This window comes from Sinohyriopsis cumingii, chromosome 13 (assembly GCF_028554795.1).
Source record: "Sinohyriopsis cumingii isolate HCF-2022 chromosome 13, ASM2855479v2, whole genome shotgun sequence".
Classification (NCBI taxonomy): domain Eukaryota; kingdom Metazoa; phylum Mollusca; class Bivalvia; order Unionida; family Unionidae; genus Sinohyriopsis; species Sinohyriopsis cumingii.
This window is the reverse complement of record NC_142973.1, coordinates 80,260,140-80,284,042: the sequence shown is the minus strand read 5'-3', so window position 1 is coordinate 80,284,042 and position 23,903 is coordinate 80,260,140. Positions and strand designations below refer to the sequence as shown.

The following is a 23,903-nucleotide window of genomic DNA, read 5'->3' as shown; positions in this document are numbered from 1 at the left end:
GAAACTAAATTGGTAACAGAAACCTAGATGTATCACTCGTTTTTTTGTCGAAAATAATAGATATGAACTGGAAATTTTAATCAACACTATGAAATATCAAAGTTAAAAATAGGTCAAACAATTTTTTACATTTTATTTCCAAACAACATTCCTAGTACACTGCAATTAACGAAATGTAAGGAAATTTTGATCAATGAAAATGTTACTTACGTCAAGTGGTGGCAGTACTTCAATAAATAAATACAAATTAAATAATTTTTTATCTATTGAAATTTGTGTTCTAGTTTTATCTTTTAGTTCCTTTTAAGTGTAATCTTCATAAATGCAATGTGTCCTCTTGTAATTAAATGTAAAATGTGTCAATCTATCATAACAGCTATGTCTGCAAGCATATCTCTGAGAACCTAATGAAGTGCCGACTGTGTATTGATAACTGACTTCAGAAAGTATTTGTTGTATTGTTGCACTGAATTAAAAGCTGGCCTCTTTTGTATTATCACATTAATTATGTCTTTTGAATGAAATAAAGGAGGCAGAATAAAAGAAAAGTTAAAAGGCACAAAAATGCTACAAATTTAAAATCTAAGAGCCCCAGTCGTATGTCAGGTGAACACACTTCATTTGATCAATCGAACACTTATAAATGTTATTGTGTCTGTAATATAAACTACCTTAAATTAACTGGCTCTTTCATAACTATGATCAAAGATAACAAGGCAGCCAAGCGAAATGAATACTTCGTAAATAAAGAGCTTAATTTCACAGACATGGACCTTTGTGGGCAAGAAAGTTTCAGAAAAAGCTTGAAATGGCACTTAGAGATGTCCTCAAAGATGACAAGTTTCAGTATTACTTCCAATGAAATCATGACATCAATATTGTACTAATTGAACAATACAAAAATTGAGTTTTGACGTAGATGATTGTCTCACGAAATAAATGTCGCTCATTTTTTAAAAGAAGGAATCTTGTTAGGTGGTGTATCAACAGTTAGTCTAGTTCCCTGCTCCGTGGACTTTCGATTTGGCAGGATGATATTAAACACCACTACGGGAACCAGACTCATCAATAAAACAAAAAGCAGTGATGTAATACACATTTTTTTTGCATACACATGATGGTTGTGGAAACCAGTTAGAACGATGGAACATTATTTACGTGGAAACTGAGCTTGGATCTGAAAGTGATGCTATTGATTATACAGTCCTTGAAATCTCATTACCACAGCAGAACAGGTGTCAGTTGTTTAGCAGTATCACAGAGATTTAAAATAAGATAAGTATCCACAGTTAACTACTTGGCACCAAGCATATATCAAAAATTGGTGGCTGAATCAAAGGATTGTGAAATGGAAAACAAATGTGGGTGCTGCCTTTACAAGCCAAGGGCTTATGATCAGATACACCCAGAGAAGCTGTTAAATTGTTCATAAGAAGCACCCAGAGTGAACTGAATATAGGACAGTACTTGGCTAAAGAACATGTATCACATTAACAGCGCTATCAAAGTAGAGGTCAGGTGGGAAAACAAAGCAGGTGCTGCCTTTGAAAGCTAAAGTTTTAATGTCCTATGTGTACAGGCAAATAACAGGAAATATCACTTGGGAATCAAATATAGCTTATGAAAAAGGCAAGCACAAATCAAATAAAAACTTTTGCTGTATCAAACACAAATAATCTATATACAGAAAACATATATATAAGGATTGCTGGACAAAATTTGAAGCATTGTACTTACTAGTCAACACCCATGTTGAATAACATTGAAGGACAGACACTTCACTTTGTGGTGGATAATATTTAATTTAATATTTTCAAATTATTAATATCCAAATGTATTGTATCAAACATACCATAGTGAAAAGTGCATTTCATATCGATATTTACTGATGAGAATACAGGCATGAAAACATAAAAATGTTTGAATTGACAGTATTACACCTAGAGTTGTCAAACTGTTTGCAGGTTGTGATTATAATACAACCCCTGCTCTCCATGAATCAAAACTTCAGTAAAAACACAATAAAACATCGACCTATAAGCAACTGTATGTACTAAGTGACAGGCTAATACATAGGATGTTAAATCAGATCAAGGCTCGATTGGGTCAACTGGTGTCAACAAATCTTCTACTTGAAAATTGATGGTATTGTTACTTCATGCCATACCATATTGTGTATGCACTATGCATTGCTTTCCATTTTCAAATTTGGGGACAACCATCATGTGACTATTATCAAAACTTTGCTGTAGGCTGTAAGTTTGTGTATTGATTAGCAGAAGAAGTGGAAATTGATACTTAATAACAGCAAAAAACTTTAATACATGCAGTAAGGAAAAACGTTGTCTAGTAATGTATTAGAACCAATACCAAGGTTGTGTTTTATGTATTTTGCTCATGTAAACAAAACTTACTGCTAATTATGACACATAGAACTTTAAATGATTGAGAATAGTTTAGATGATTGGAAGCTTATGAATGGTTGTTAGAAATGTCATAGTTGGGAAATGTCAGTTTGCTTTTATTAATTGAAAGTTTTATAATTTTATTTTGTCTTGGAGAATTGAGTTTCTACCATAATATCTGTTGAATGTACACACATTCATGTCATTTCAAATAATAATTATGATACCTGTTCATGCCAGTTAATTTTCCATGTAAATCTCTGGTAAGAATATATATATATATATATATATATATATATATATATATATATATATATATATATATATATATATGGTAGTTTCAGTATTAATAATTATTCTGATATTTTTTTAATATGGATGGATATTTTTTCTGGAATGTTCTTTTCTTTCTGTCGGACTATATTTATTTTGTTATAACAAGTTAGGGATGCAGTTGTCATAGGAGTAAGGGTAGCTATGTTATGATTGTTATAGGGAAGTAATTGACAACAATAGCTTTAAACTGAAAATAAAGAATGCAGACTTCCAGCAAAGTTTCCATAGAAACACTTCCATGTTAAAGATGAAAATGGTGTACATTTAACTTAATGATATAAATAAACATTTAGGGCAGAGATAACTGATATGTCTTTTTTTTACTGCATATGTGAGCAGCCTGAAATGTAGCTGTTAAAATTATTATCCATTGATAATCCATTGATGATAATCCATTAAGTTCCATTGATTATGTAAAATTATTTTTCAGCACATTTTTTTTTCTGATCTTCTGTAGGAAGCAGTCATTAGTTCACATATGGGTTAAGTTCATATTCTAAGTTACTGGATCATCTGTTGAAGGCAGTCATTGGTTTGTATATGAATTGAGTTCAAAGTGACTGGATCATCTGTTGAAGGCAGTCATTGGTTTGTATATGAATTGAGTTCAAAGTTACTGGATCATCTGTTGAAGGCAGTCATTGGTTTGTATATGAATTGAGTTCAAAGTTACTGCATCATCTGTTGGAGGCGGTCATTGGTTTGTATATGAGTTCAGTTTAAAGTTACTGGATCATCTGTTGGAGGCAGTCATTGGTTTGTATATGAATTGAGTTCAAAGTTACTGCTTCATCTGTTGGAGGCAGTCATTGGTTTGTTTCTGAATTGAGTTCAGAGTTACTGCATCATCTGTTGGAGGCAGTCATTGGTTTGTATATGAGTTCAGTTTAAAGTTACTGGATCATCTGTTGGAGGCAGTCATTGGTTTGTATATGAATTGAGTTAAAAGTTACTGCATCATCTGTTGGAGGCAGTCATTGGTTTGTATATAAATTGAGTTCAAGGTTACTGGATCATCTGTTGGAGGCAGCCATTAGTTTGTATATGAATTGAGTTCAAAGTTACTGGACCATTTGTTTGAAGCAGTTATTGATTAATATATGGGTTGAGTTCAAAGTTGCTGCATCCTCTGTTGGAGGCATACAGTGGAAGCAATTATTGGTTAATATATGGGTTGAGTTTATACTGTAAGATAATGGTGCTTAGAGAGTAATGTAACTTTGTATATAAAATAAGTAACTTTAATATAATGCATCATGATAATGTGGAAGTTTCCTTTGTTTTGCCTTCACCATGTTTTATGAAGGGATTATTTAGTGTTACCCATCAGTTTATCCTGTTAATCACAAAATTGTTTCTGCTGTCAGATTAACATTTGAAGAACTTCACAGATAATCATAAATTTGATATGCAGTACTGATAGTGCCCTCATAATTTTTCCTTCCCCCATACCCCTTAGGAGCTTTGGGTGGGTGGTGATAATGGCACTGATGGGTGAGAAGGGGTGGCTATTGAATAACAGGGAAAAAGGAGTCTATTAGCAGAAAATTCTATATTTTGTACTGCAGTGATACATTAAGTGTCTGTGTTGATATGACTTCTGAGACACTAGACTGTCTTCAAAGAAGCTATGTGCCTCCACTTCAGTAGTAGAAGGGGGCTTACTGTTTGGATTCTGTAGGTCTGTTCATCGGCATGCCTGCTTGGATTCTCTAGGTTTGCCCATCTGCATGCCTGTTTGGATTCTCTAGGTTTGCCCATCTGCATGCCTGTTTGGATTCCCTAGATCAGCCCATCTGCATGCCTGCTTGGATTCTCTAGGTTTGCCCATCTGCATGCCTGTTTGGATTTTCTAGGTTTGCCCATCTGCATGCCTGTTTGGATTCCCTAGATCAACGCATCTGCATGCTTCTTTGGATTCTCTAGGTCAGCCCATCTGCATGCCTGTTTGGATTTTGTAGGTTTCCACATCTGCATGCCTGTTTGGATTCTCAGGGTCTGCCCTTCTGTATGCCTGTTTGGATTCTCTAGGTTTGCCCATCTGTATGCCTGAATTCTTTAGGTCTTCCCCTCAATATGCCTGCTTGGATTCTCTAGGTTTGTGCATCTGCATGCCTCTTTGAATTCTCTAGGTCAGCCCATCTGCATGCCTGTTTGGATTCTCTAGGTTTGCCCATCTGCATGCCTCTTTGGATTCTCTAAGTTTGCCCATCTGCATGCCTCTTTGGATTCTCAGGGTCAGCCCCTCTGTATGCCTGTTTGGATTCTCTAGGTCTACCCTTCTGATTGCCTGGATTCTTTAGGTCTGACCCTCTGTATGCCTGCTTGGATTAGAACACTTTATATACTTTTAACAGCTTTCAGTAGAACAAGATATTTGAGGAAAATATTAATTTTCACTTGCAAACAGATTATTCAGATATCAAAAAAGGCAATTATCTTTTATTGTCTAGGCACTGGATAAATAACAGTGTAATATGTAGATGGACTGGTTAGATTTTCATACCATTCATGCAGTGTCTTTTATTGTTGTTTTGTGATTCTTTGTTAGTGTCTGTGTAATCATATTAATTAGTTTTTATTAACAAAAATCCCAAAGGTCAAAAACGTTCAAAAGACTGATATGACATGAAAAATGTGCCTAATTTTCATAACAGTCTCTTTTGGTCATCAATGTGTACATAAGCAGGCTAACTAAATTTCATTTGCCTGGGTCAAGCAACCCATGTCTAGTTGAATTCAGAAAAACTTAAGATTCCTTGCCAGTTTATTTGCCCATCTCTAGGTAATATCATAGACCATTATTTGGTGTCTCTCTGGCAATGCCAACTATAAAGATGTCCTAACCAAGTGTACAGTTCTTGTTAATATTATAGGTCAATATTTGGTGTCTTTCAGGCAACACAAACTGTAAAGATGTCCTGTCAAACTGTGCAGCCTACACAGTTACCTCCTGCCTTGAACCTTATGTGGAGTGGGCCAAGGTCAATTGCCCCAGCTTCTGTGGATACTGTGGTAAGTATGGTAACACTTTTGTCTTCTTGATTCATTGGGAGATGAATAGATACCTTGACACATGGGGAAATGTGAACACTGATCCAGATTCATAGGAAGATGTGAACAGTTATTCTAACTCATAGGAAGATGTGAACAGTTATCCCAACTCATAGGGAGCTGTGAACAGTTATCCTAAATCAAAGGGACATGCAGATGGTCATCCAAACTCATTGGAAGATGTGAACAGTCATCCAGACCCACTGGGAGATGGGAATAGTCTTCCAGACTCACTTGGAGGCAGGAACAGTCTTCCAGATTCATTGGAAGATGTGAACAGTCATCCAGGCTCACTGGGAAATGTGAACAGTCTTCCAGACATATTGGGGGTGTGAACAGTCACCCAGATCCATTAGCGTGTGATTGGTTACCCTGGCTTATTGGGAGATGTGAATAGTCAACCTGACTGTGAGGATATGTGGAGTTTAAAAACTGGTCATTGTGATGATTGATTATGTAGGAAATAGACTGCTGGCCCAGGACCAGTAGGATCGCAATTGCCAGGCCTACATAAGCCCAGCATTGGTAGGATCTAACACTGCCCAGGTTCACTTAAGTCAAGCACTGGCAGGATTTAAGACTGCCCAGGTTCGCATAAGCCAATCATTGGTAGGATCTATTACTGCCCAGGTCCACATAAGCCAAGCTTTGGCAGGATTTAAGACAGCCCAGGTCCACATAAGTCAAGCACTGGCAGAATTTAAGACTGCCCAGGTTCACATAAGCCAGGCATTGGTAGGATCTCTTACTGCCCAGGTTCACATAAGTTAAGCACTAGCAGGATTTAAGACTGTCCAGGTTTGCATAAGTCAGGATTTAAGACTGCCCAGGTTCACATAAGTCAAGCACTGGCAGGATTTAAGACTGCCCAGGTTCACATAAGTTAAGCACTTTAGGATTTAAGACTGCCTAGGACACACAAGTCAAGCATTGGTAGGAGGGGCCCCGAGTGGCCGAGTGGTCTAAAGCGCTCTCCGTTACGGATCACTGCTGTCTCACCTCTGTCTGCGTGGGTTCGAGTCCAAGGCTCGGCTAGCGTGGGTACGTGGGAAAGCCTGCCAGTAGCTTCTCGTGGGTCAGTGGTTCTTCCCTGGGTTTTTCAGGGTTCTTCCTCCATCATTAATACTGGCCGCCATGTATAGCCTATCATGTGCTGAAAAATGGCGTTAAACACTACAACAAAAAAAATCAAGCATTGGTAGGATTTAAGATTGCCCAGGTTTACATAAGCATAAGCATTGGTCCAGTAACTAAACCTGATGTGCAAAATTCAGTAAACTTGTAATAAGATGCTTATGTATAGCTGATGTTGAGGAAATACATGTTTGATTGACAAAGGCTTAAACTGGTGCTGTAATTATTTGCCATTTTCTGATAATCTGTTGTACTACCAGTCTCTTACTGTCAAACAAGTAAACCTTCTCTTGCATCACTGCATTTTAATGAATAATATCTGACATTTTCAAGATTAAACAGCACATTTGATTCAATTTATAAGAGCAATTAAGAAATAGAGGTCCATTGGGCTAGTGCTTGTATTTATACAACAGGCCCAGAACCAAAATTGATTGGTCTCAGACCTTGGACCACCCTTTTTTCCAGGCCCTTCACATTGATATTCATTAGGAATATCACTATTTTCTGGACATTACAATATATTGTATCACCACACCATATTATGTAAATTTAAGATAGTTATCTGATTTTATATATTCTCTGATTGTTGAAAATGGAAAACATTTAAGATTTATTGACTGACCTTGTTCTTTTTTTAAATTATCTCAGTTTGTTATAAAAAAATCATTAATATCACAAGTCTGATAATGAAGTACACTTTTCATTTATTCAAATGTTGAAAAGCAAATAATACAAAAGGTCTTACAGAATTATGATAACATGAAGCTCAATATATTACAAGAAAATAAGATTCTGTTATGTATTTTTACATACATGTCATATAATGACTTATGTAACATGTCTGCCTTATCCTAGAATACTTATCTGCCTTATCCTAGAATATATGTCTGCCTTATCCTAGAATGCATGTCTGCCTTATCCTAGAATACATGTCTGCTTTATCCTCAAATACAGGTCTGCTTTATCCTAGAATGCATATCTGCCTTGTCCTCAAATTCATGTCTGCCTTATCCTAGAATGCATATCTGCCTTATCCTAGAATGCATGTCTGCCTTATCCTAGAATGCATATCTGCCTTATTCTAGAATACATGTCTGCCTTATCCTAGAATACATGTATGCCTTATCCTCAAATTCATGTCTGCTTTATCCTAGAATACATGTCTGCTTTATCCTAGAATGCATGTCTGTCTTATCCTAGAATACATGTCTGCCTTATCCTAGAATATATATCTGCCTTATCCTAGAATATATGTCTGCTTTATCCTAGAATGCATGTCTGCCTTATCCTAGAATACATGTCTGTCTTATCCTAGAATACATGTCTGCCTTATCCTAGAATATATGTCTGCCTTATCCTAGAATACATGTCTGCCTTATCCTAGAATACATGTCTGCCTTATCCTAGAATACATGTATGCCTTATCCTCAGATTCATGTCTGCTTTATCCTAGAATGCATATCTGCCTTATCCTAGAATATATGTCTGTCTTATCCTAGAATACATGTCTGCCTTATCCTATAATACATGTCTCTCTTATCCTAGAATAGATGTCTGCCTTATCCTAGAATACATATCTGTCTTATCCTAGAATACATGTCTGTCTTATCCTAGAATACATGTCTGCCTTATCCTAGAATAGATGTCTGCCTTATCCTAGAATACATGTCTGTCTTATCCTAGAATACATGTCTGCCTTATCCTAGAATAGATGTCTGCCTTATCCTAGAATACATGTCTGCCTTATCCTAGAATACATATCTGCCTTATCCTAGAATACATGTCTGCCTTATCCTAGAATATATATCTGCCTTATCCTAGAATGCATGTCTGCTTTATCCTAGAATGCATGTCTGCCTCATCCTAGAATACATGTCTGCCTTATCCTAGAATATATGTCTGCCTTATCCTAGAATACATGTCTGCCTTATCCTAGAATACATGTATGCCTTATCCTCAAATTCATGTCTGCTTTATCCTAGAATGCATATCTGCCTTATCCTAGAATACATATCTGCCTTATCCTAGAATACATGTCTGCCTTATCCTAGAATACATGTCTGTCTTATCCTAGAATACATGTCTGCTTTATCCTCAAATACAGGTCTGCTTTATCCTAGAATGCATGTCTGCCTTATCCTAGAATACATGTCTGCCTTATCCTAGAATATATATCTGCCTTATCCTAGAATATATGTCTGCTTTATCCTAGAATGCATGTCTGCCTTATCCTAGAATACATGACTGTCTTATCCTAGAATACATGTCTGCCTTATCCTAGAATGCATGTCTGCTTTATCCTAGAATGCATGTCTGCCTCATCCTAGAATACATGTCTGCCTTATCCTAGAATATATGTCTGCCTTATCCTAGAATACATGTCTGCCTTATCCTAGAATACATGTATGCTTTATCCTCAGATTCATGTCTGCTTTATCCTAGAATACATATCTGCCTTATCCTAGAATACATGTCTGTCTTATCCTAGAATACATGTCTGTCTTATGCTAGAATACATGTCTGCTTTATCCTCAAATACAGGTCTGCTTTATCCTAGAATGCATATCTGCCTTATCCTAGAATACATGACTGCTTTATCCTAGAATGCATGTCTGCCTCATCCTAGAATACATGTCTGCCATATCCTAGAATAGATGTCTGACTTTTCCTAGAATACATGTTTGCCTTATCCTAGAATGCATGTCTGCTTTATCCTAGAATGCATATCTGCCTTATCCTAGAATGCATGTCTGCCTTATCCTAGAATACATGTCTGCCTTATCCTAGAATACATGTCTGTCTTATCCTAGAATACATGTATGCCTTATCCTCAAATTCATGTCTGCTTTATCCTAGAATGCATGTCTGCTTTATCCTAGAATGCATGTCTGCCTTATCCTAGAATACATGTATGCCTTATCCTCAAATTCATGTCTGCTTTATCCTAGAATGCATATCTGCCTTATCCTAGAATATATGTCTGCCTTATCCTAGAATACATGTCTGCCTTATCCTAGAATACATGTCTCTCTTATCCTAGAATAGATGTCTGCCTTATCCTAGAATACATATCTGTCTTATCCTAGAATACATGTCTGTCTTATCCTAGAATACATGTCTGCCTTATCCTAGAATATATATCTGCCTTATTCTAGAATACATGTCTGCTTTATCCTCAAATACAGGTCTGCTTTATCCTAGAATGCATGTTTGCCTCATCCTAGAATACATGTCTGCCTTATCCTAGAATACATGTCTGCCTTATCCTAGAATATATATCTGCCTTATTCTAGAATACATGTCTGCTTTATCCTCAAATACATGTCTGCTTTATCCTGGAATGCATGTCTGCCTCATCCTAGAATACATGTCTGCCTTATCCTAGAATACATGTCTGCCTTATCCTAGAATACATGTCTGCCTTATCCTAGAATACATGTCTGCCTTATCCTAGAATACATGTATGCCTTATCCTCAAATTCATGTCTGCCTTATCCTAGAATATATGTCTGCCTTATCCTAGAATACATGTCTCTCTTATCCTAGAATAGATGTCTGCCTTATCCTAGAATACATATCTGTCTTATCCTAGAATACATGTCTGCCTTATCCTAGAATACATGTCTGCCTTATCCTAGAATACATGTCATATAATGTCTTATTTATCATGATACATGTCTGTCTTATCCTAGAATACATGTCTGCCTTATTCTAGAATACATGTCTGCTTTATCCTAATATACATGTCTGCTTTATCTTCAAATACATTTCTGCTTTATCCTAGAATACATGTCTGCCGTATCCTAGAATACATTTCTGCCTTTTCCTAGAAGACATGTCATATTATGACTTATGTCTCATGATACAGGTCTGCTTTATCCTAGAATACATTTCTGCTTTATCCTAAAATATGTCATATAATCACTTATGCATCATGTCTGCCTTATCCATGAATACATATCTGCTTTATCCTAGAATACAGATCTGCCTTATCCAAGAATACATGTATGCTTTATCCTAGAATATATGTCTGCCTTATCCTAGAATACATGTCTGCCTTATCCTAGAATACATGTATGCTTTATCCTCAAATTCATGTCTGCTTTATCCTAGAATATATATCTGCCTTATCCTACAATACATGTATGCTTTATCCTAGAATATATGTCTGCCTTATCCTAGAATACATGTCTGCCTTATCCTAGAATACATGTATGCTTTATCCTCAAATTCATGTCTGCTTTATCCTAGAATGCATATCTGCCTTATCCTAGAATACATGTCTGCCTTATCCTAGAATACATGTCTGTCTTATCCTAGAATACATGTCTGCCTTATCATAGAATACATGTCTGCTTTATCTTAGAATACATGTCTGCCTTATCCTAGAATACATTAACTTCAAAAAATTGTCTGCCTTATCCTAGAATACATGTCTGCCTTATCCTAGAATACATGTCTGCCTTATTCTAGAATACATGTCTGCTTTATCCTAATATACATGTCTGCCTTATCCTAGAATACATGTATGCCTTATCCTCAAATTCATGTCTGCTTTATCCTAGAATGCATATCTGCCTTATCCTAGAATATATGTCTGCCTTATCCTAGAATACATGTCTCTCTTATCCTAGAATAGATGTCTGCCTTATCCTAGAATACATATCTGCTTTATCCTAGAATACATGTCTGCCTTATCCTAGAATACATGTCATATAATGTCTTATTTATCATGATACATGTCTGTCTTATCCTAGAATACATGTCTGCCTTATTCTAGAATACATGTCTGCTTTATCCTAATATACATGTCTGCTTTATCTTCAAATACATTTCTGCTTTATCCTAGAATACATGTCTGCCGTATCCTAGAATATATTTCTGCCTTTTCCTAGAAGACATGTCATATTATGACTTATGTCTCATGATACAGGTCTGCTTTATCCTAGAATACATTTCTGCTTTATCCTAAAATATGTCATATAATCACTTATGCATCATGTCTGCCTTATCCATGAATACATATCTGCTTTATCCTAGAATACAGATCTGCCTTATCCTAGAATACATGTCTGCCTTATCCTAGAATACATGTCTGCTTTATCCTAATATACATGTCTGCTTTATCTTCAAATACATTTCTGCTTTATCCTAGAATACATGTCTGCCGTATCCTAGAATATATTTCTGCCTTTTCCTAGAAGACATGTCATATTATGACTTATGTCTCATGATACAGGTCTGCTTTATCCTAGAATACATTTCTGCTTTATCCTAAAATATGTCATATAATCACTTATGCATCATGTCTGCCTTATCCATGAATACATATCTGCTTTATCCTAGAATACAGATCTGCCTTATCCTAGAATACATGTCTGCCTTATCCTAGAATACATGTCTGCTTTATCCTAATATACATGTCTGCTTTATCTTCAAATACATTTCTGCTTTATCCTAGAATACATGTCTGCCGTATCCTAGAATATATTTCTGCCTTTTCCTAGAAGACATGTCATATTATGACTTATGTCTCATGATACAGGTCTGCTTTATCCTAGAATACATTTCTGCTTTATCCTAAAATATGTCATATAATCACTTATGCATCATGTCTGCCTTATCCATGAATACATATCTGCTTTATCCTAGAATACAGATCTGCCTTATCCTAGAATACATGCCTGCCTTATCCTAGAATAAATGTCATATAATGATTTATTTACCATGATACATGTCTGCCTTATCCTAGAATACATGTCTGCCTTATCCTAGAATATATGTCTGCATTATTCTAGAATATATGTAATATGACTTGTGTATCATGATACATATCTGCCTTATCCTAGAATACATGTCATATAATGACTTATTTACCATGATACATGTCTGCCTTATTCTAGAATACATGTCTGCCTTATTCTAGAATACATTTCATATAATGGCTTATGTATCATGATACATGTCTGCCTTATCCTAGAATATATTTCTGCTTTATCCTAGAATACATGTCTGCTTTATCCTAGAATACATGTCTGCCTTATCCTTTAATACATGTCTGCTTTATCCTACAAGTCTGCCTTATCCTAGAATACATGTCATATAAAGATTTATGTATCATGATACATGTCTGCCTTATCCTAGAATACTTGTCTGTCTTATCCTAGAATATGTCATATAATGACTTATTTACCACGATGCATGTCTGCCTTATTCTCAAATACATGTCTGCTTTATCCTAGAATGCATGTCTGCCTTATCCTAGAATACATGTCTGTCTTATCCTAGAATACATGTCTGTCTTATCCTAGAATGCATATCTGCCTTATCCTAGAATACATGTCTGCCTTATCCTAGAATACATGTCTGTCTTATCCTAGAATACATGTCTGCCTTATCCTAGAATACATGTCTGCTTTATCTTAGAATACATGTCTGCCTTATCCTAGAATACATTAACTTCAAAAAAATGTCTGCCTTATCCTAGAATCCATGTCTGCCTTATCCTAGAATACGTGTCTGCTTTATACTCAAATACGTGTCTGCTTTATACTCAGATATGTGTCTGCTTTATCCTCAAATGCATATCTGCTTTATCCTCAAATACATGACTGCTTTATCCTCAAATACATGTCTGCCTCATCCTAGAATACATGTCTGCCATATCCTAGAATATGTCTGCCGTATTCATTAATGAAAATAGCAGAAATTCAGTCTCAAGTAAAACAATTCTTATTTTACTCTTGACTGTTCAGAAAAATAATACTAATTCAAATTTTGTTGCTACAGTGACTACATTTCTCAGCAGTTGTAATAATTTTGAGTAAGCAAATTTGAACACAGTTTCAAACAATTAAAAGTTGGTATCACTTTGAAACACAGCAAAAATTGCATTTGGTACAAAATGGCATGTTCTTTAATTTAATTATGGCCAGGACAGTGGTTTTCAACCTTCTCATGTATAAGGACCCAATTTTCAACTTAATAGAATGTTGTGGACCCCCATATGCTAATAATTGTACTGTTAAACTCCTGTAGTTAGACCCCCATATGCTAATAATTGTACTGTTAAACTCCTGTAGTTAGACCCCCATATGCTAATAATTGTACTGTTAAACTTCGCTAGTTAAGAATATACATACCTCTTGGAATAACTTTGAGGCACTCATGGGGTCTGTGGCCCACAGGTTGGGAACCACTGGTCTAGAGGGCACAAATAATACAATTAGTGTTTGCACAAAAAATGAAGAGAGGTATTGCAGATCATACTGTATATATAAGCAATATTTTTTATTTTACCAGATCAGACTGGCAACCAGACTGTTTCAGGATCAGGGTCTGGCAGTGGGATTATTGGCCAGGGTATCGTCACAGAGACATACACTTCCTTCACAGGATTCAGTAAGAACCTCTGTTATCTGTCAGTGTTTCTCCTGTGTAATATTCTCTAAGGAGGATCAAAGGTTTTGTATTTAATGTAACCATTAAAATTATTTACAAACAATGAAATTTTACAAGATGGAAGCCCCATGGGACCAAAACTAAGTATTCTTATTAATTGGCTTTAGTTCATGTAATTGAGAAATGGTTAAAAGCAATAAATGGAAGGTAGTTGCAATTTTTATAGATTTCTAGAAGGCCTTGATCTGGGTAATTATGAAATTCTCTTTAAAAAAAATGTCTAACTGTAGTTCAAAATGCATGCTTTGGGTTAAAACACATATAGCATCTTTAAATGCCCATCTTTTTAAAGAACAGGAAATTGTATTTGGGGTCCCTTAAGGATCTAGTTTGGTTGCAGAAAATACAGCTTTTATAAAACTGGAACTGAGATTGAAAGCATTAACTCCAATCTGGAAAAAGGCCTGGAACTAATATCTTTTAGAAATTGATTGCAACTCAGCTAAGGAGGTATAGACCCAGTTCAGATTAAATAAATAGAGGAATTGGTAATGAAAATATTTATGAGGCTGAAAAGGAATAAGTGTAGTGTGTAACTATTGATAACAGTCTTTCATGGTGTTGGTACATTAACATATTAGTAAACAAATGGCTGCTCAGGTTTTTCTTTCTTGTATTAAAGACCTTTTGTAGAAACAAGTGTATAAAGTTTTACAAAGTTTGTTCAACCCCATGAGGACTGTTGCAGTATTGTATGGAGTGGTACATCAACCCCATATGGACTGTTCCAGTATTATATAGAATGGTACAGCAACTCCTTATGGACTATTGCTGTATTGTATCGAGTAGAACATCAACTCCATGTGGAGTATTGCAGTATTGTTTTGAGTGGCCCATCAATCCAATATGGACTATTGCAGTATTGTATTGAGTGGTGCATCAACCCAATATGGACTATTGCAGTATTGTATTGAGTGGTGCATCAATCCAATATGGACTTTTATAGTATTGTATGGAGTGGTGAATCAACCCAAAATGGACTTTTATTATATTGTTTGGAGTGGTGCATCAGACTAGTATGGACTATTGCAATATTGTATGGAGTGGCACATCAACCCAATATGGACTATTGCAGTATTGTATTGAGTGGTGCATCAATCTAATATGGACTTTTATAGTATTGTATGGAGTGGTGAATCAACCCAAAATGGACTTTTATTATATTGTTTGGAGTGGTGCATCAAACTAGTATGGACTATTGCAATATTGTATGGAGTGGCACATCAATCTGATTTTGACTATTGCATTATTTTATTGCATGGTGCATCAACCCATATCAATAATTGCAGTACAGTGTGGAGTGGAGCTTCAACCCAATATGGACTATTACAGTATTATATGGATTGGTGCATTAACCCAATATGGACTATTACAGTATTGTATGGAGTGGTGCATCAACCCCATACTGACTATTGCAGTATTGTGTGGAGTAGAGCTTCACCACCATATTAACTATTGCAGTACATGTATTGTTTGGAGTGGAGCTCAACCCAATATGGACTATTACAGTATTATATGGATTGGTGCATTAACCCAATATGGACTATTGCAGTATTATATGGATTGGTGCATTAACCCAATATGGACAATTGCAGTATTGTATTGAGTGGTGCATCAATCCAATATGGACTTTTATAGTATTGCATGGAGTGGTGGGTGAATCAACCCAAAATGGACTTTTATTATATTGTTTGGAGTGGTGCATCAGACTAGTATGGACTATTGCAATATTGTATGGGGTGGCACATCAATCTGATGTTGACTATTGCATTATTTTATTGCATGGTGCATCAACCCATATCAATAATTGCAGTACAGTGTGGAGTGGAGCTTCAACCCAATATGGACTATTACAGTATTATATGGATTGGTGCATTAACCCAATATGGATTATTACAGTATTGTATGGAGTGGTGCATCAACCCCATATTGACTATTGCAGTATTGTGTGGAGTGGAGCTTAACCCAATATGGACTTTTATAGTATTGTTTGGAGTAGTGAATAAACACCATATGGACTATTGCAGTATTGTATTGAGTGTGCATCAACCCCATATGAACTACTGCAGTATTGTGTGGAGTAGAGCTTCAACCCAATATGGATTATTACAGTATTGTATAAAGTGGAGCTTCAAAACCTGTTTTGAATAAGATACTAAATGTTAATACAATGATACGTAAGTTAATTCTAAGTGTACCATTTGATATCTTATATTCCCTGTTATTTAAAGCTCTGAAAATTTGCATGAATTCATGAGAGACTTTTTATTGAAAGGCAAAGGATAAAACTTATCTGGTCACCTATCCTAATTATATTTGTGCCATGTTTCACCTATGTGAAGATTATCATAATTGATCTTATAATCTATGATTAAGGTTTTTAATGAACTCCATTATTTAAAAAAAATCAAGAATTTAACAATACAAAATTAGTCTTGCTTGTTTAGGGGTGTTATATTGGTATTCCCTCTGTGTAGCAATGGTCAAAGTTAAACTTGTGCATAACACATACCAACATATATTTATATACAAGGAGGTGGATGATTGGCCACATGGCATTAGTTTAGATTTAGATTATATCCATTTAATATTATCCAAGGTGAGCATCTGATAGTTTAGAAGATTCTTTGATTTCCTTTTGGATATTATTCCAGATATTGGCTCCTGAGTATTGAAAACTGATTTTTTAATGATTCTTACTTTGGCTTTGGAATTACATTTTTGGCTGTCATTGCTTTAATGTTTAGAGTGTTGCTGATTTCCCTACATTGAAAAGTATTTCTGCAGGTAAACACGTACAGACTTAACAGAAACTTGATACATCATTTTGGCTTTCTATAGGTGAAGTCGTTCTTCAAAATGTAGGATGTTTAAAGTATCCATTATCTCTATTATGTTTCCATATGATGTTCTAGTATTATTCTATAGACTTGTTTTTCACAACTGAAATATGTTCTCAATAATAACATCCGACATATTTCCCTTTATATTATATTATAGTGGTCAAACTGAGGGAAACATAGCTTGTAACATTTCCCTTTATATTATATTATAGTGGTCAAACTGAGGGAAACATAGCTTGTAACATTTCCCTTTATATTTTATTATAGTGGTCAAACTGAGGGAAACATAGCTTGTTACATTTCCCTTTATATTATATTGGTCAAACTGAGGGAAAACATAGCCTGTAACATTTCCCTTTATATTATATTATAGTGATCAAACTGAGGGAAAACATAGCTTGTAACATTTCCCTTTATATTATATTATAGTGATCAAACTGAGGGAAAACATAGCTTGTAACATTTTCCTTTATATTATATTATAGTGGTCAAACTGAGGGAAAACATAGCTTGTAACATTTCCCTTTATATTATATTACAGTGGTCAAACTGAGGGAAAACATAGCTTGTAACATTTCCCTTTATATTATATTATAGTGGTCAAAATGATGGCAAACATAGCTTGTAACAAGTCAGATGGTGTTGTTTTGGAATCATATACTTCATTTTTCTTAATAACCAAAGATGGGAGTTTATTTTCTTTGTAATGGTCAGACCAGAGTTAAGTATTGTCACTAACAATAGTAAGAGTTTTGTCCTTGTAAACCACCTTTAGATTTCATTATTGTAGAAAAGTCTCAAATCATTTGACTTTAATTTGCCCTTTTTGATGTGCTGTTTGTATTGAGGCCCTTGGCGTGTCTGGATTTTGAATTTCCTTACACCACATTTGAGGCCTGTTTAATGACATTCTTCTTACAGCACATTAAAGCCTGTTTAATTCCATTCTCCTTACACCACATTGAAGCCTGTTTAATGCCATTCTCCTTACACCACATTTGAAGCCTGTTTAATCCCATTCACCTTACACCACATTTGAAGCCTGTTTAATGCCATTCTCCTTATGCCACATTTGAAGCCTGTTTAATGACATTCTCCTTACACCAGTTAAAGCCTGTTTAATGCTATTCTTTATACACCACATTTGAAGCCTGTTTAATGCCATTTTTATACCACATCTGAAGCATGTTTAATGCCATTCTTCTTATACCACATCTGAAGCCTGTTTAATGCCATTCTCCTTACACTACATTTGAAGCCTGTTTAATGCCATTCTCCTTACACCACATTTGAAGCCTGTTTAATGACATTCTCCTTACACCAAAATTTAAAGCCTGTTTAATGCCATTCTCCTTACACCACAGTTAAAGCCTGTTTAATGCTATTCTTTATACACCACATTTGAAGCCTGTTTAATGCCATTCTTACACCACATTTGAAGCCTGTTTAATGCCATTCTTCTTATACCACATCTAAAGCCTGTTTAATGCCCTTCTCCTTACACCACATTTGAAGCCTGTTTAATGCCATTCTCTTTACACTACATTTGAAGCCTGTTTAATGCCATTCTCTTTACACTACATTTGAAGCCTGTTTAATGCCATTCTTCTTATACCACATTTGAAGCCTTTTTAATGCCATTCTAGTTATGCCACATTTGAAGCATGTTTAATGCTGTTCAAAGATTACTTTTAAATTCATTTTGGCAGTAGTATCATCAGCAGATAGATCTACTGATAATATTGTATTTCCAATCATACAATCATATTGAGAAAATTATTGAAGAAACAACCAAATGTGATCCAGGTATAGATCCTACTGGTGAAACAGAGTTTTTTTATTTTCATATACATACCAATTTTAGGTCACATTTAGAATTCATCATTCAAGTATGAAGCAACCCATTTGTGAACTGTGTCTCAATATTGATAGATTTTTAGTTTTTTTTTACCCTTTACCTCATGCAAGCGTCTTTGGACACCTCTACTCCATTCACATAGAAGCACCTTTGGACGCCTGCTGTAAACATCAGCCATTTTGAGTTGGTTTTCGTAGTGCCACCTTCAGGGAAAAAACCCCTATTAGATACTACATTCATTTCTGTGAATGACAGTTATGTCAGATCACGTGTTCACTGTTTATGCACTGGTCGATATCTGCTATTTAAAGTAACTGGGTTGTAATCTCCACTCTCTAAAATGGCGGTCGCGGATTTCATTCAGTACTTATGAAGTTTTCATGATTAGAATCACAACTATGAAAGATTCAATAACTTAGGTAAAGGCTCTGATATTGATGTAGGCAGCAATTAGTTTTTATAAATTATCAAATTCAGATGACTTAGTGATGTAGATGCAGACGAAAAACTTGTAGATTTCGAGTATGAGAAATGGCAGCTACAGTTGGTCACGTGGCCTCACTGACATGACAGTGAGCGAGTTCTCTCAAGATTTTAATGCACATAAAAAATTCTTCCATGAAAAATAATTACACAGCTATAACAATCGGACTTTACTCTTAAATATTTCCACATATAATAAATGTGTACCAAAAATGTAAAATGGTTAAAATTGCTGTTTAACATAACATACACTACATTGCTTAACAGTTCACAGGCATGCCTATGCGTATGCGGTCGACTAGGTAACAGGTGTTCTATTTATAGCACGCTGCACTTTGTCACTATGCTCTATGAGGTAAAGGGTTAAGAGAAATTCTGCAAAATCAAATGCTTGAAATGGTGGCACTCTACAGTTTTGTATTTTGCATAGGGTTAGAATATTAAAGAAAAAGAATTTTCCCAGATATCCTCACTGGTTATACTGGCTATTTAAAAAAGACCTTGTATACTTTAGGTGTTTTTCAAAGATCCTTTAATTCCCTTTTTTTTGGTGTGTGATTGATGGGTGTAATATGGGTTATAGAGTATACAGCTTGGCCTTACTCCAAATGTGCACCTTTCAAAAAACTGCTAGCTCCACTTGGTCATTTTCTCTTCCTGGACTCCAGAGGTAAATTATAAAAAAAAGAGCTGATAAATTTTTTACATTTTATATATTAGGTAATTCATCCATTGCACTTTCAGAGGCTGGTATTGCCTAGTTGGGCAAAATTTATTTTCCCTATTTTAATAGGTGCTAAAGATAGTGTACTTTAGACTAATTCAGGTTGATTTTTTTAGCACAAGGGAACAGTCATTTTAGTTATAGGTGTGCTTAGATTATGTACAATTTCCATGAGTACAATATCCAAAGAAATGTCAGCCACATTACATCAAAGTAGCATTGAGATATGCCATCATTCTCTCCAATGTGCATGTTTCAAATGCAAACAACTTCACCTTGCATATGCCACTCTCTCAAAAGTGGATAATAACTGGTGAGTGCCCCTATAGGCTTAAGAAGCCCTCCTGTAAAATGGGACTAATGGAGGCAACATGTTTGCTCTGGATTGTGTCCAGTGATAATGTTCCTGCTAAGAGGGTCATATATGTTTTAAAAGAGTGCAATTTATATTGAGAATTTTAATTTAGATTTTAAGGATTTTACTCTTTTTGGTGATTATTTTGTTTTATGTGCCTTATTCATGATCCCTAAGTTATTATATTTAATTTGTATTGTTTTTTGTTTAGTTTTTTCCTCCATCATTATGTGTTATGCTTAATTGCATTTTGGACATGACCTTGTCCAAAATCAAGTTCACTGTTTTCCTGACAAGAGACACTGATGTTATTTTTATTTTATAAACAAATAATACATGGTTAATATTTCCCTTGGAGTGTTGGTTAAACATTCAGATCATTATCATTAGACTGAGGTAAACTTGTTTATTTGGTTTGGGTCTAGGATATTGGTATTCCCAATAAAAAAAATACCTAGCCTATCTGATATTTATCACATTCTTATTATAATTTTAGTAACAAATTTTATATTGTAAACAACACAGAGTGTTCTAGAATGGAAAATTCCATAAAGTCATAGTATTTTCAGAAAATGCTAATTGTGACCTTGGTCAGTAGAGGGCTTTATAATCTTGTTCATCTTGAAATTACTCATTCTTGCTGTATGATCTTGAAGCAGAATCATTTTGTATTCAGCATTTGATTCTGGGAATTTATTTATTCAAGTAATCCATTCACTGAAAATACAAAGTGCTCTTAAATAATAAACTTGGGTAGAATTATTAACTTAGAATTATAGTGGATTCAAATAAGGACCTATTGGATTATATGATTGTGATTAATTGGAACAATGTTAATACATCATCACAATTCAGACTACTGGTACATTAGTCATTCAAGACTACAAGCATATCAATGCCATCATTGTGGAATCTTATTTTGAACATCACTGGAATTTAATTAAAACTATTCATTAGGACTTGTAATAGGACTTTTTGGACTATTTGGGATTTAATTTGCAAAACCTTAGGTTTTTAAAAAAATTCACTTTGTACTCTAGGGAAATAAATTATTTGTTGAATTTTACAAAATTTGTTGGATTGTACTTTTTTCTTTTACTTAATTAAAGACCATAGAGTTGTAATACCCTAATCTTACTTGGCACTGTATAATCTCCATTATTATCCTGTTGAAACCCTATCAATACTTATACACTACTACTGAATTAGTTGTTTGGTGTCTGTGACTGTATATATGATTGTCTGTCTGTCTCAGGTGGTGGTTGTTTGTTCAAGGGACGTTATTTTGCAAGTGGGGAGAAGTGGAATGATGGCTGCCAAAACTGCACCTGTGTGAATGGACAGACGGGTTACTATGTCTGCAGTACAAGGTACAAACTAATCAGTCTTCAATATTAGTTTAATCTGTTTTTTATTTAACTTCAAACAAACAATTGCAGCATAGACTTAACTGTATACCTGATGGATATATATCTCAAAAAAATGTTTGTTTTTAATGACTTTTAGTGTATATAAATAATTTTATTTATTGCTGATAACTTGCAGGAGAGTGCAGACATGATAAGTATGAGTCATCATTTTTATAGATATATATTTTCCAGGATAGCCTCTTGTATTAATAGTCAAAAGTTTACAATTACTTTGTGGATTCAATCTTAAATTTATTTTTTTTGGTACTATTTCCTTCATAGCTTAAAGAGGTTCTATTGGGAACTATCCTGAATTGTGATCTTCATCACTTTAAGAAGTACCAATGAGATAACAACATTATATGTACCCATAAAACAACATTTCATTTACCACAATATACTATTAACCCCAGGTACCTTGGGGTCAAGAATTAATTATTGAAAGTTTGTGTCAAGGTTTTGATTCAAAACTTTCATCTGTTTATATTTTCTCCTTTTTTTGTCTCATCATGCTTGAATCATTATGAAGACAATTTATTCCACAACATGCTAACTTGCCTTTTTGACCTTGGGCTCAAGGTCACTGTCATAAAAAAACATTTGCTCAGTTTTTGATTAAATTTGTTCAATATGCTGACATTTCCTAAACCCCTTGTTGAATTTTCTTCATACTTGGGATGAATAATTATGAACCTAAGACAGTTAATTCTGCATTACACTGCTTACCCCATTGACACTGGGATCAAAGTCAGTTATGGAAAATTTGTGTAAAGGTTTTGAATAAAGTGGGGTTTTTTTGGTGTGCTTATATTCACAAAACCTGTTGATGGATTATCAACATACTCCAGAATTTAACAGCAATGCTTTGATTGTGGGCTTCACATGCAGGTCCAGGCCTTGTTTTTGCCAAGGCTTCACATGCAGGACCTGGCCTTGTTTTTGCCAAGGCTTCACATGCAAGACCAGGCCTTGTTTTTGCCAAGGCTTAACATGCAGGACTGGGCCTTATGGTCAGCCAAACCCATATATACCCTATTTTATGTTCACCCATTTCCAAGCTGGTTCCCATTTTTCCAAACTATTAGTACCGTGTGTCCTATATTCACCCTTGATTTTCTTGACAGCCTTAGGAATAGGAGTTCAATACATAGTATGCAATGTGCATAGTCCTGCTTGTCAAAGATTAATTTTGTGAATATTACATTATATTGCAAGTTCATCTTCACCTAAAGACCAATGGTGCAGTCTGCAATATAGCTGATGTAAACACTGCCTTAGACAAATGGTATCGGATGTTCAATGCAGCCTTAGACAAGCATGCCCCGATTAAAACAAAAAGGGTTAAACACCAAATTACACCCAATGAGGCCAGGCACCTAAGAGATAATTTCCACAAGATAAAAGACATAAAAAGCTATAGAAAGTGGAGGAATAAAACTAAGTACCTGATAGATAAGGCAAAAGAGAACTACTATAAACAGGCTATTGATGAAAGTAAGAGTACCAAAACATTGTGGAAGCATCTAAAAGAGCTGAACCCACCCAAGAACAGTTGTCTTCCCTCTAGACTTAAGAAAAATGATGATATAGGAACATCTGTACAAGATACTGTGGAAATATTCAACAATTTCTTCATAAGCATCTCCAGTAACAGTATTCAGAACCAGACTAACATCCCAAGTGAACTCGATGCTCTTCTTTTATTTATAATAGCTAAAATTCCTGATGATAATTATTTTTCAGTAGCTAATGTTAGTGAAGCTGATGTTTTTGATATGCTAATTAAGGTGAATATTAATAAATCCTCTGGATTGGATGGGATTGGTCCAAGAATTCTT

General features: G+C 35.0%; 1 protein-coding gene across 4 annotated transcripts in view; it reads left to right on the top strand.

The window, feature by feature from the left end:
• Positions 1-23,903, top strand: part of LOC149785889 (uncharacterized) — a 243,980-nt gene that overhangs the window by 202,833 nt on the left and 17,244 nt on the right. For 3 of the 4 annotated variants that reach the window (XM_089979881.1, XM_089979882.1, XM_089979880.1), the window contains 3 exons: positions 5,640-5,756; positions 14,235-14,333; positions 21,912-22,026. In XM_089979881.1, the coding sequence (XP_089836007.1) occupies positions 5,640-5,756; positions 14,235-14,333; positions 21,912-22,026 (331 nt within the window). The remainder of the gene's footprint in view (positions 1-5,639; positions 5,757-14,234; positions 14,334-21,911; positions 22,027-23,903) is intronic. The other variant, XM_089979883.1, reaches the window with a different exon arrangement.